The 13,437-nt window shown below is 62.1% G+C and overlaps 1 protein-coding gene across 1 annotated transcript in view; it reads right to left on the bottom strand.

The window, feature by feature from the left end:
- Window positions 1-5,136: 5,136 nt before the first annotated feature.
- The window catches only part of KIF3C (kinesin family member 3C), a 17,534-nt gene continuing 9,233 nt past the window's right edge, over window positions 5,137-13,437 (bottom strand). The window contains exons 5-8 of the mRNA XM_064651171.1: window positions 12,192-12,308; window positions 10,965-11,073; window positions 9,613-9,788; window positions 5,137-8,682 (exon numbers count right to left, since the gene is read on the bottom strand). Coding sequence (XP_064507241.1) covers window positions 8,565-8,682; window positions 9,613-9,788; window positions 10,965-11,073; window positions 12,192-12,308 — 520 coding nt within the window. The 3' untranslated portion in view covers window positions 5,137-8,564. The remainder of the gene's footprint in view (window positions 8,683-9,612; window positions 9,789-10,964; window positions 11,074-12,191; window positions 12,309-13,437) is intronic.

Raw genomic sequence — 13,437 nt, 5'->3', positions numbered from 1 at the left:
GCCTGAAGGAAAAATCACCAGAGAAAAATGGAGGGAAAGGAGCAGAAGAAGCACCGGGGAGGAAAAGCTACAGTAGTAGAGGGGGAAGCCCACAGGGTGTCATCAGAGTGTCAGGGAACAGCAAAAAAACCCCAAAATAAGCCCCCAAACCCTCTCTGCACCAAAGGCTTCCCACAGAGCTTCTGCCTGGGGAGCTGCACCCGGGGAATTCCCGTGGCTGTGCTTCCCTTGGTGCTGAAATACTTACACTCTACCCAGGAGTGAAAATGTTCGGCTCTTCTAGAGCTTTTTATAACAAACAAATCCCAAAACACTTCACAGAGATGATAATAAGCTTTACTGCTGCTTTAGCCATGGAATCAATAGAACCAGGGAATATCCTGAGCTGGAAGGGACCCCCAGGGATCATCCATCCAACCCCTGGCCCTGCACAGACACCCCAACAATCCCCCCCTGTCCCTCCAAACCCTCCCGGAGCTCTGGCAGCCTTGGGGCCGTGCCCATTCCCTGGTCAGTGCCCACCACCCTCTGGGGAGGAACCTTGTCCTGAGATCCCACCTAAACCTCATCCCTCCTGGCCTGGACACTTCCAGGGACCCAGGGGCAGCCACAGCTTCTCTGGGCAACCCGGGCCAGGGCCTCGAGCATAAATTTTAGGTTTATGACAGAAAAAGCCCTGTGGATTGCAGTAAGAAAGAAACCAAAGTTGTTACAGTGAATTTACCCTGAATTTTCTAGGTTTCAAAAGAAAATTATAATCTTTCTTGAGCTGGCAGTAGATGGGACATAACCCTTCAAACCATATTTCTGTAACCTCAATATTCTCATAGAAACAGTGGGGTTCTGTGCAGTCCCTGCAGGGGGTGGTTCTCCCAGGGAAACCTTGGATCTGAGATGAGACCCCCCTGGCTGCTGCATCCAGGGAATGTTCCCACCAGTGGAACCACAGCAGAGGTTCCATTTGTGAGAAGCCAAAGAAGGAGCAAACACATCCACAGGCCCAGCCCCCCCTGGGGATTTGCTGCCTTGCAAATTTTATGAACCTGGGCCATCAATATTCATGGCTGCAGGAGCAGAGGCCATGCAGGCTCTCCTGAGGCCATGCAGGCACTCCTGAGGCCATGCCAGCACTCCTGAGGCCATCCCAGCACTCCTGAGGCCATGCAGGCACTCCTGAGGCCATGCCAGCACTCCTGAGGCCATGCAGGCACTCCTGAGGCCGTCCCAGCACTCCTGAGGCCATGCCAGCACTCCTGAGGCCATGCCAGCACTCCTGAGGCCATCCCAGCACTCCTGAGGCCATGCAGGCACTCCTGAGGCCATGCCAGCACTCCTGAGGCCATGCAGGCACTCCTGAGGCCATGCCAGCACTCCTGAGGCCATGCAGGCACTGCTGAGGCCATCCCAGCACTCCTGAGGCCATGCAGGCACTGCTGAGGCCATGCAGGCACTCCTGAGGCCATGCCAGCACTCCTGAGGCCATGCAGGCACTGCTGAGCCCATCCCGGCACTCCTGAGGCCATCCCAGCGCTCCTGAGGCCATGCCAGCACTCCTGAGGCCATGCAGGCACTCCTGAGGCCATCCCAGCACTCCTGAGGCCATGCCAGCACTCCTGAGGCCATGCAGGCACTCCTGAGGCCATCCAGGCACTCCTGAGGCCATCCCAGCACTCCTGAGGCCATCCCAGCTCTCCTGAGGCCATGCAGGCACTCCTGAGGCCATGCAGGCACTGCTGAGGCCATGCAGGCTCTCCTGAGGCCATGCAGGCACTCCTGAGGCCATCCCAGCACTCCTGAGGCCATCCCAGCACTCCTGAGGCCATGCAGGCACTCCTGAGGCCATCCCAGCACTCCTGAGGCCATCCCAGCACTCCTGAGGCCATGCAGGCACTCCTGAGGCCATCCCAGCACTCCTGAGGCCGTCCCAGCACTCCTGAGCCCATCCCAACACTCCTGAGGCCATCCCAGCACTCCTGAGGCCATCCCAGCACTCCTGCCGTGGGCTCTGAGGGATGGGGGGACACAAAGGCAGAGGATCCCCTCAGCCATTAACCCAGTGGGCAGCTGAGCTCTGCTCTGTCTCTGTCCCCCAAGCTCTGCCCTGTCTCTGTCCCCCTGAGCTCTGCTCTGTCTCTGTCCCCCCAAGCTCTGCTCTGTCTCTGTCCCCCCAAGCTCTGCCCTGTCTCTGTCCCCCCAAGCTCTGCTCTGTCTCTGTCTCCCTGAGCTCTGCTCTGTCTCTGTCCCCCTGAGCTCTGCTCTGTCTGTCCCCCCGAGCTCTGCTCTGTTTCTGTCCCCCTGAGCTCTGCCCTGTCTCTGTCCCCCTGAGCTCTGCTCTGTCTCTGTCCCCCTGAGCTCTGCCCTGTCTCTGTCCCCCTGAGCTCTGCCCTGTCTCTGTCTCCCTGAGCTCTGCTCTGTCACTGTCCCCCTGAGCTCTGCTCTGTCTGTCCCCCTGAGCTCTGCCCTGTCTCTGTCCCCCTGAGCTCTGCCCTGTCTCTGTCCCCCCAAGCTCTGCTCTGTCTCTGTCCCCCAAGCTCTGGTCTGTCACTGTCTCCCTGAGCTCTGCCCTGTCTCTGTCCCCCCAAGCTCTGCTCTGTCTCTGTCCCCCCAAGCTCTGCCCTGTCACTGTCCCCCCAAGTCTGCTCTGTCTCTGTCCCCCAAGCTCTGCTCGGTCTCTGTCCCCCATGCTCTGCTCTGTCTCTGTCTCCCTGAGCTCTGCCCTGTCTCTGTCCCCCACGCTCTGCCCTGTCACTGTCCCCCTGAGCTCTGCCCTGTCACTGTCCCCCCAAGTCTGCTCTGTCTCTGTCCCCCTGAGCTCTGCCCTGTCTCTGTCCCCCTGAGCTCTGCCCTGTCTCTGTCCCCCTGAGCTCTGCCCTGTCTCTGTCCCCCACGCTCTGCCCTGTCTCTGTCCCCCTGAGCTCTGCTCTGTCTGTCCCCCTGAGCTCTGCCCTGTCTCTGTCCCCCACGCTCTGCCCTGTCTCTGTCCCCCAAGGTCTGCTCTGTCTCTGTCCCCCTGAGCTCTGCCCTGTCTCTGTCCCCCCAAGCTCTGCTCTGTCTCTGTCCCCCCAAGCTCTGCTCTGTCTGTCCCCCTGAGCTCTGCCCTGTCTCTGTCCCCCCAAGCTCTGCTCTGTCTCTGTCCCCCCAAGCTCTGCCCTGTCTCTGTCCCCCTGAGCTCTGCCCTGTCTCTGTCCCCCTTTATCCCCAGTGTCCCTCAGGGACCTCGTGCTCACAGCCTGCCCTGGGTGGGGGGGTGCAATTAAACCAAACCCCACATTCTCCCTCCCCTACCCCACCCCTCTGCAGCTCTCCCAGCTCTGCCCAGGGTCCCGCTGTCCTCCTGGGCACCCAGACTGGAGCCCTGCAGGAATTTCCAATCCCAGACTCGTGGAAAGCGGGACTGGGAGGGATGCTCAGGGTTTATCCTTTGCTCTAAGGGTCCTTGGCTGGGTCAGTGGCACCTGCTCTCCCTGGAGACAGCCCTGTGTGGCTCCTGGGTGAGCTGTGCTGTCCCTGGCACTCACCACAGCCAGCCCCAATTCCCATCTCACTGTTTCCTGCTGCCTTTGGTGGGATTTGCTTTGGACCAACCCCTGCTGGCCGTTCCCTTCTCCGTGTTCCCATCAGGACTCACAGATTTTATTGATCCACTCGATCCTTTCAGGAGCTGAAGTTAAACCCCCTGAGTCCCCCTTTCCCCATTTTAAGGATATTCCTTGTGTTTGTCCTGTTCCTGGTCAGACACTCGGCCTCTTCTCTACAAGATCCCAAAACACCTCATGGCAGCTCCAGGGTTGCTTTACCCAATTCCCTTCGTGTGAGTTAAATCCGACCTGGCTGATTTGGGAACATCCAGCGCCTATGAGGGACCTTTAATATTCCATTTTGTTATTTCAGCCTCAGCCCCCTGTCACTGGCGTTTGTTGTTACTCACCTGATCACAGCTGACCTTTCCCAGGAGGACTGAGGCAAAACAAATCCCTGCGTGCTTGGAATCACAGAGACACTTGGAATCACAGAGACACTTGGAATCACAGAGACACTTGGAATCACAGAGACACTTGGAATCACAGAGACACTTGGAATCACAGAGACACGGGGTCGGTCGGGCTGGAAAAGCCCTCGGAGCCCTCCGAGTCCAACTGCTCCCCCAGCACTGCCAAGACCACCACTCACCCACGTCCCAGGGGCCACGTCCACGTGGCTTTTAAACCCCTCTGCCACGGACAACAGAGGAGCTGGGAGTTCAGCTGCCAGAGGGCAGGGAGAGGTGGGGGATTGGGCAGAAATCCTTCCCTGGGAGGGTGGGGAGGCCCTGGCACAGGTTGCCCAGAGAAGCTGTGGCTGCCCCTGGATCCCTGGGAGTGTCCAAGGCCAGGTTGGACGGGGCTTGGAGCAACCTGGGCTGGTGGGAGGTGTCCCTGCCCATGGCAGGGGTGGCACTGGATGAGCTTTAAGGTCCCTTCCCCCAAACCAATTCCGTGCCTTTGCAGTGGTTTTTTTGTTAGAGCTGCTTTAATGCCCGAGCCATGGGAATTTCCCCATTTCCTGTGGCAAGGGAAAAACGCAGCAGCCCTTGGGATATGACCAGGCTCTTCCCCACCCCAAAGGGCCGCTCCTGAGACAGCGAGGCCACCCAAACTCCTGGATTCACTTGTGTCCACCATTCCTTGCTCTCTTCGTGGGCTGTCACTGTCCCTGTTCAACCTCGTTTTCTACCCCCAGGCTCTTCCCTCCTTCCTCTGCTCTCCTCACTCTGCGATCTGGGCAGGGCTCCTGGCGAGCCCCCCTCTGCCAACCCCCCCGTGCCAACCCCTCTGTGCCAACCCCCCCTTTGCCATTCCCCCCGTGCCACCCCCCAGGCCGTGTCCATGTGACAAACCAGGCTGTGCCGGGGCCGTTCCCGGCGCCCTCATCCCCGAGCTGGAATCAGCTGGTTTGGGACAAACCCTCCATGTCACCAGACAGAAGCAGGTGGAGGAATCCCGGCAGACGGGTGTCCCTGCCCTCATCCCAACTCCTCACCCCGAGGACGATCCCAAACCCCCCCGAGCAGGGCCGAGGGGGCCGGGCGGTGCCGGGCGGTGCCGCGGTGGCTCCGGCGGCCGGCGCTGGGATGGAGGAGGCGGTGCACGCCCTGGCCATGATGCTCATTCCTTTATTGTGTCGGTGCCGTCCTGGAGGGCGCGGGCGCTCCCGGGGCGCTCCCAGCGCGGGGTCGAAGCTACGTTACAGCACAGGGAGGAGGGTCCGTCCCGGCCGGAGCGGGGCACGGACACCTCTCTCCATACAGTATGTATAATATATATATATTTATAATATGTCCCGTATATTCCTATGTATAGTGACAAGGATGGGCCACCAGACAGTGAAACTTTTGATTTCTAAATAAATCACCAGAGCAACAGGCACGAAAATTTGGTCCTAATCGAGGCCCTCACCTTGTCCCTGAACCCGGAACAGACCCGAACCCACCCCCGCGCGGAAAAACCTCCAAACCTGGAACCCAAAGGAACAGTTCAACAACAACAGAAGGAAGCCCCAGCCCAGCCCCGTCCCCCCGGGGGTTTCTCCCCGTGCGGCCCCTCACACTGACGGTCCCAGACCCCGGGAACACCCCACGCGCGGCACACACTCGGTGGGACACACACTCGGTGGGACACACGGACACCGACGGACGCCACGAACACACCCCGGGCACGGGGAACCCGCTCGGCCCCAGCGGCCGCTCCCGGCCCGGGAGCGCTCGGGAGGCTCCCGGACCCCGCGATGCGAGCGGCACTTGGATGCTGGAAGTGGCTCATTCCTGCTCTGGGAGCTCCCGCCCCCGTCCCGTGCTCTGCTGGAGGGGCTTCCAGGTGGATCCCACCGTGACCACAGTCCTGCTGGAGCTGGAGCGGGGCCTGTCCCTCGCCGTGATGCCCAGAGGACACACACACCCCCCCCCTGCCCGCGGTGCTCCCTGGCCCGGGGCAGGCCGGGGGGAGGGCACCGTCAGCGCTGTGTCCCATACCCGAGCCGCAGAGACGGTCACTGGTTCAACCCCTCGGGGCTCCACGAGCTGCTGATCCGCCCAAGGTGAACTGGGGCCAGTGGAAAACAAGGAAAGGAGGAAAATCTATTCCCACAGCCACCCCCCCCCAGCTTCTCCCCGTTCTGAGGTTGTGCTTCCTGACCCCGACTCCCAGAGGCTTTCCTGGAAGCTAAACAAAGAGCTCCATCTCTCCCATCCACCGTGTTCTACGGGATCATAGAATCCCAGACTGGTTTGGGTGGGAAGGGACCTTAAAGCTCACCCAGTGCCACCCCCTGCCATGGGCAGGGACACCTCCCACTAGCCCAGGTTGCCCCAAGCCCCGTCCAGCCTGGCCTGGGACACTTGCAGGGATGGGGATGGTTTCACGGGGCCAGCTTGCTGTGGGGGATGCCCACGGACCCCCCTGTCTGCTGGGGGTCCCTGTGCACACAGACCCACCCCACACCATGGAAGGGACCCATCTCTCACTCCTCAAACACCTTCCCCTGCACCCTCCTCCCCAGGCTGAGCTCAGGAGGGAGGGAGCTCAGTCCTGGGAGCACCTACAGCTCCCAGCTGGATTCCCAGCCAGGTGCTGGGAGGGGGGAGAAGGGACGAAGGTTTTGGAGGGGCAGATGGAGGAGGGGAAGGTGGAGCCAGAGCCAATGATCGAGAGCTTGAGGCAGGACAATGTTAGAGAGGAGGAGAAGACACCCCGTGCCAGAGCAGGGGGGAGTGCAGGAGGATTCCCCCGGCCCGGCTGCACAGATGGGACACGGCTGGGGGGACCTGCCCAGCTCTGAGCTCAGCACAGCTGGTTCTCCTGCTCCTGCTGCTCCTGCTCCTGCTGTTCCTGCTCCTGCTGCTCCTGCTCCGTGCCTGTGCCTCGCTCCCTCCCCCCGCCCTGTGTGCAGGACCATCGGGGTGAGCAGTGACCAGTCCAACAGCGGGAGAACAGAACAGGCTGCCCAGGGACCTTCTGGAGTCTCCTTCCCTGGGGATACTCCAAAGCTGGACACGATCCTGGGTAACGTGCTCCAGGGGGCTGGATGAGCTCCAGGGGTCCCTTCCAATCTCAACCATCCTGTGAAGGAATTCTCTTTGTTTCCAGAAGACATTCCCTCCCTGCAATCTTCTCTGACCTGCCCTCCCGGGGACTCCCTGTGCCCGGGGACTCCCTGTGCCCGGGGACTCCCTGTGCCCGGGGACTCCCTGTGCCTGGGGACTCCCTGTGCCCGGGGACTCCCTGTGCCTGGGGACTCTCTGTGCCCGGGAACTCCCTGTGCCCGGCCCTTTGCCAATCCACACCTCCCAGATGAGCCGGGGGTCGCTCCCTTATCCATGAGAATCGTGTCACACAAACAGACCTCCTCACCCCCCCCCGTGCCAGGGAAAGCACAGCTGCTGGCCTGGCACTGCCAGGAAGGGTCTTCACCAAGGTCCCACCTTCCCTCCCTCCGGGAGCCGCGTCCCACAGGAACACCGAGTGCGTGCAGCAGCTGGGATGGGATTCCCAGCCCCATCCCCTTCCCCATCCCCCATTTCACACCCATCCCTCCCCCACCCGCTTGGAAATCTCCCCCAGCTCAGAAGTGCCCTCCCTGTGGCACTGCCCAGCCCGGAGGGGAGCGATGACCTCCCTCCCCTGGGCGTCACCACCTTGTCCCACGTTTCTCCGTTGCCTTCAGCTGCAGGATGGAGCCACTGCCATCCCACAGCTCTGTTCTCCACAGGCAGCACCGCTCCCCACGCTGCCTGCCTTTGGGATGGGCCGATGGAAGGGGCTGGAAAGTTCCACCTCTCGTTGCTGCTGTCAGGAGTCCCAGCCCAGGGACGGGAGATGGTGCCAGGCCCCTCGAGGGGCCGGGGCTGTCTCCAGTGTCTCCAGAGCGTGGCACAGGTGGACAAAGCCCTTGGCTTTGGTTGGCTTTGGTGCCTCCATGATCCCTGTGGATGGAGCCGGTGCTCCTGGAGTGCCAGCCGTGCCCGTGTCCGTGAGATGTCCCTGCTGCCACCGGCGCTGGCACAGGCTGGGGAGCCCCACTGGGGGACCCTGACAAGGCGCTGCCACCACCGAGTCTCCAAACCCGCGTAGGAATCTCCGAATTCCCGGGGATCCAGCACAGCAAAGGCAGCAGCAGCTCCCGCCACAGCCCCCGGAGAGGGTCCCGTGCCCCTCCTGGCTGGTGAGCGTGTCCTGGCCGTGCCCAGCCCTGTGCTGGGCAGCGTGGGCAGGGCTGGGGGCTGGGCAAACCCGGGGGTCAGCGCAGTGCCCAGGGCCAGCCCCGCACGTCCAACAGTCCGAGCGCGTCTCCTGCCTCCGCCACCAACCACTCCATAAATAAATAGGTTAAATAAATAAAGTGACAGATCCGGGCCGGGGAGGGGCGCGGGGAGGGAGGGAGGGAGGGAGGGAGGGAGGGAGGGAAGGGGCGGGTCCCCCTCGGGCCGTTCGTGTCTCACAAACACACGCACACAAAGCAGCTGCAGACAAGGACGAGCGGGGCCCTCCCTCGGCCCCGCGGGGCTCAGTCCGGACCGGGGCTCCGGGACGTCACTCCTGAGCTGGCATCTGAGCTGGCATCTGCGCTGGCATCGCGGCGGCACAGGCGGCGCCGGAGGTGAGGGACACGTGGGTGGTGGAGGAGGGCAGCGACCGCGGCGTCTGGCACCTGGGGGACAGAGAGGGACACTGCTTGGCTCTGCTGCCCCTGCCCTGCCTCCCGCTGGGGACACACATGGACACACTGCCCTGCTCTGCTGCCCCTGCCCTGCCTCCCGCTGGGGACAGACACAGACACACTGCCCTGCTCTGCTGCCCCTGCCCTGCCTCCCACCGGCCCCAAAATCCCCAAAATCCGGCTGCTTTCTCTGTCATTTGCAGGCAGCACCCTGTGCTGGGCAGGGCAGCACCTTGTGGGGGGATATCTGAGTATCATGGAATCATGGAATGGTTTGGGAGGGAAGGGACCTCAGAGCTCATCTCATCCCACCCCCTGCCATGGGCAGGGACACCTCCCACCAGCCCAGGTGGCTCCAAGCCCCGTCCAGCCTGGCCTTGGACACTTCCAGGGATCCAGGGGCAGCCACAGCTTCTCTGGGCAACCTGGGCCAGGGCCTCCCCACCCTCACAGCCAAGAACTTCTTCCCAGTCTCCCATCTCTCCCTGCCCTCTGGCAGTGGAAGCCATTCCCTGTGTCCTGTCCCTCCAGGCCTTGTCCCCAGTCCCTCTCCAGCTCTCCTGGAGCCCCTTTAGGCTCTGGAAGGGGCTCCAAGGTCTCCCTGGATCCTTCCCTTCTCCAGCTGAGCCCCCCCAGCTCTCCCAGCCTGGCTCCAGAGCAGAGGGGCTCCAGCCCTGGCAGCATCTCTGGGGCCTCCTCTGGACTCTCTGCAGCAACTCCACGTCCCTCCTGCACTGAGCTGTGCACGATGACAACTCCACATGATCCACATTCTAAACTCCGATCCCACCCAGTGACTCGGGGCCGGTTCCAGCCCCCAAAGGAGGAGGGGATTTGCAGCCCTGCTGCCCCAAGCCCCCCCTTTGTCCCCGGGGAGCACCCCAGCCGTGCCCCAGCCCCCCGAGCCCCCGTGCCCCTCACCAGGAGCGGGACTTGCGCAGGCGGGCGGCCGCGGGCCGCTCCAGGAGCCTGTCCAGGCGCATCAGCCGCTCCAGGTGCAGCGCCCGCGGGTCCTGCTCCGCCGCGTCCCCGCTGCGCTCGAACTCGAAGATGGCCGGGGGGGAGAGGTCCAGCTCCAGGAACATGATGTTCTCGGCCTGCACAGCACGGGGGAACCGGCACGGGAGTCACCGCGCGGCAGAACCAGCCCCGGCCCCGGCGAGCCCCGCTCCGGCTGCTGCGGCACAGGAGAGCTCCACACGGGCCCACGGCTCTGCTCGGGCCTCCTGGCCTGTCCCAGGGCTCTCCTGGCCTGTCCCAGGGCTCTCCTGGCCTATCCCAAGGCTCTCCTGGCCTGTCCCAGGGCTCTCCTGGCCTAGCCCAGGGCTCTCCTGGCCCAGCTCCCAGCGGGTCCTTCCCAAGGGCAGGAGCTGCCGGAGCCAGGGCCAGCAGCTCCGGGAGCGGCTGAGAGCAGGGATCTGCCAGTGGGTGGGATAAAGCTGGGAGCATGAGTTGGCATATCCCAGGTCATTGTGAGCTTGTTTACTCCATCTTCTGTCACAGTGTTTGTCTGTCCGTCCATCCATCCATCCATCCATCCATCCATCCATCCATCCATCCATCCATCCATCCAAGCATCCGTCCACCCACCTCCATATCCATCCATCCATCCACCCACCCATCCACCTCCACTTATCCTTCCATCCAACCACCCATCCACCCACCCATCTATCCAATCATCCATCCATCAGCCCACCTCAATCCATCCACCCACCCATCCATCCATCCATCCATCCACCCACCCACCCACCTCTACTTATCCTTCCATCCACCCATCCATCCACCCATCTATCCAACCACCCTTCCATCAGCCCACCTCAGTCCACCCACCCACCCACTCATCCCATCTACCCATGGACTCCGTGCCCCCTGGCCCACCCCGGTGCCCCCTGACCCACCCCATTGCCCCCTGGCACCCCATTGCCCCCTGGCCCACCCCAGTGCCCCCCGGCACACCCCAGTGCCCCCCAGCACACCCCAGTGCCCCCCGGCACACCCCGGTGCCCCCCAGCACACCCCAGTGCCCCCCGGCCCACCCCAGTGCCCCCCGGCCCACCGCAGTGCCCCCCAGCCCACCCCAGTGCCCCCCAGCCCACCGCAGTGCCCCCTGGCCCACCCCAGTGCCCCCCAGCACACCCCAGTGCCCCCCAGCACACCCCGGTGCCCCCCGGCCCACCCCAGTGCCCCCTGGCCCACCCCAGTGCCCCCTGGCACCCCAGTGTCCCCCAGCCCACCCCGGTGCCCCCCAGCCCACCCCGGTGCCCGTGACGCACCCGGAAGCGGGGGTGGGATCTCATGGCCATGGCCACGCGGGCGTACTGGCTGATGGGTCTCTTGTAGCCCACGGCGGAGGTCGGGCGCCTCTTCATCTGGGAGCTGTTCCTGGAGCAGGGATGGAGGGAGAACCCGCGTCAGGGAGCACGGACTGACCATGGCTGTGTCCGAACGGGCACCGAGGGGGCTCGTGGCCCTTCCCCTGGGGCTTGGCTGGGAGGGATTTCCACACGTGGGCACCTGCAGGTCCCTGGGCCCGGGGACATCGGTGCCCACGGGCCCCCAGCGCTGGGGACATCAGTGCCCATGGGTGTTAGAGACTGAAATAGTTAATGATTTATGCATTCCAGGAGTTTGCAGGCTTTGACTTTTGCCCTAAAAACGCAAGGAGGTACCCCAGATGGACAGTTGAGCCCATCCCCTCAGTGCTAAGCCCTAAAAACACAAGGAGATGCCCCAGGTGGACAGTTGAGCCCATCCCCTCAGTGCTAAGCCCTAAAAACACAAGGAGATGCCCCAGGTGGACAGTTGAGCCCATCCCCTCAGTGCTAAGCCCTAAAAACACAAGGAGATGCCCCAGGTGGACAGTTGAGCCCATCCCCTCAGTGCTAAGCCCTAAAAGGCAAGAAGACACCTCAGGTAGCCAACCGGGCCCATCCCTCCCTCCAGTGCTAAGCCCTAAAAGGCAAACAACCCCTCATGCCAGGGAGGTGCAAAAGCATGCTGAGGGGATATAAACTGACTGGTGACTTTGAGAATTTGGGGTTCTCCTTCTCCCCCACTGCCTGCGAATCATGACCATCGCTCTCAAGCATCGCTGGAGATCATCACTCTCAAGCATCGCTGGATCCAGTGGGTGACTATGTCCATGTCTTTTGTACTCTCAGTTTCTCTTTTCCCTTACTCTCATCCTGGTTTTCCTCTCCCCTAAACAGTTTCTCCCCCCTTAAAAAGTTATCTCTGTGTTGCATTGTTTTATGACAGCACCCAAACTGCTGCATGCTTGTTGATACAGAACTGTTGAAATAAACCTTGTCAGTTTATGTTTTCAGACACCGATTATTCAGTGTCGTTTCACTCTAATCCACCCCAAGGGAATTATTGATAAAAACCTGAGTTACCCCCCCCTTCCCCTCTTTCTGGGGCGGGTTGTAACAACGGGCCACCAGCCCTGGGGACATCGGTGCCCACGGGCCCCCAGTGCCTGGGCCAGGGCCGGGACGTACCCTCCGGTGGGCACCAGCGGCTGGAACTTCCACTGCTCCTCGTCGCCGTCGAAGTAGAGGCGGTTCATGATCTTGTTCTTCTCCTCGGGAGGGATGAAGTTCTCGATGATCAAGTACCTGAGCCAGGGAGTGACGGGGGGAAGGAGCAGGAGAGGAAGGAGTTAATGAGACAGGAGACAGAAAACAGCCCGGAAAGGGAGAGGAAAGGGATGGCAGGAAGAGAGGGAGACAGCGCAGCCAGAGGAAACATCCAGAGGATGAGAATGGGATGGAAGTGGAGAGGGTGAAGGAATAGATGCAGCCACGGAGAGGGGAGAGGCAGGAGAGGAAGCGTGGGGGACGAGTCATCAGAGAGGAGCCAGGACTCCTGGGAGCTCTGGGGCTCCAGGCAGGATCAGGGCCACCCCCTCCTCTCCTCCCGTCTGCTCCCCTGGCTGCCTGACCCCAAAATCAAGGGAAGCTCAAGGATGCCAAACGGACCCCGAAGGGAATCTTTTTCCCTGTTTTTTGGGGCAAATCGAGCAGCTGCCAAAAACTGTTCCCAGTCCACGAGCTGCTTCTCCCAACTGCAGCTTCTCCACAGCCACGTGTGGGGAGGGAAAAGGGGGAAATCGGAGATGGAATCCTGCTTCCAGTAAAACTGTTTTCCCCTGGAAACGCTGAAGGGCTTGTAAATGTCTGGGGGGGTTAAAGTACTGAAAGAGCTGAGTGTTTGAAGTGAGAACAAACCCCCGGGGGCGGAGGAGCAGCAGCTGCTGCTGTGGGAGGCTCCCGGAAGGCAAACCTGGCTGTGCCCCAGAGCTCCCACAGGGCTCACCCCGAGTCCCCCCGGAGCCACTCGCCCTCCGAGGATGGGACTGGGGCACAGCAGGTCTCCAGATGCCCCCAGCCCCCACTGCCACCCCCCGGGTTCCCCCCCCAGCCGGTGCCACTGCTGTGCTGGCGTTTCTGCCGGAATATTTTCTGCTGGAACATTTTCTGCTTTTCCCCTTTCTCAGCAGCTTTCGGACACCCCGAGTGCTGCTCGCCTGGTGCTCAGGGTTCCAACACCTTCTGCCACAGCCAGCAAAGGTGGGAAGGGCTCAGCTGTCCCTGGCATGGGGGGACTGCTCCTTCCAGCTCTGCACCCACCCCGAGCACCCCAGCCCTGCTCTGAGCACCCCAACTCTGACCTGAGCTATCCAGTCCTGCTGTGAGCACCTCAACTCTGACCTGAGCCCCCCAGCCCTGCTCTGAGCCCCCCAAC

Source organism: Pseudopipra pipra, chromosome 3, assembly GCF_036250125.1.
Source record: "Pseudopipra pipra isolate bDixPip1 chromosome 3, bDixPip1.hap1, whole genome shotgun sequence".
NCBI lineage: Eukaryota > Metazoa > Chordata > Aves > Passeriformes > Pipridae > Pseudopipra > Pseudopipra pipra.
Note: the sequence above shows the minus strand (reverse complement) of the source record. Positions and strands in the feature narration are given on the sequence as shown.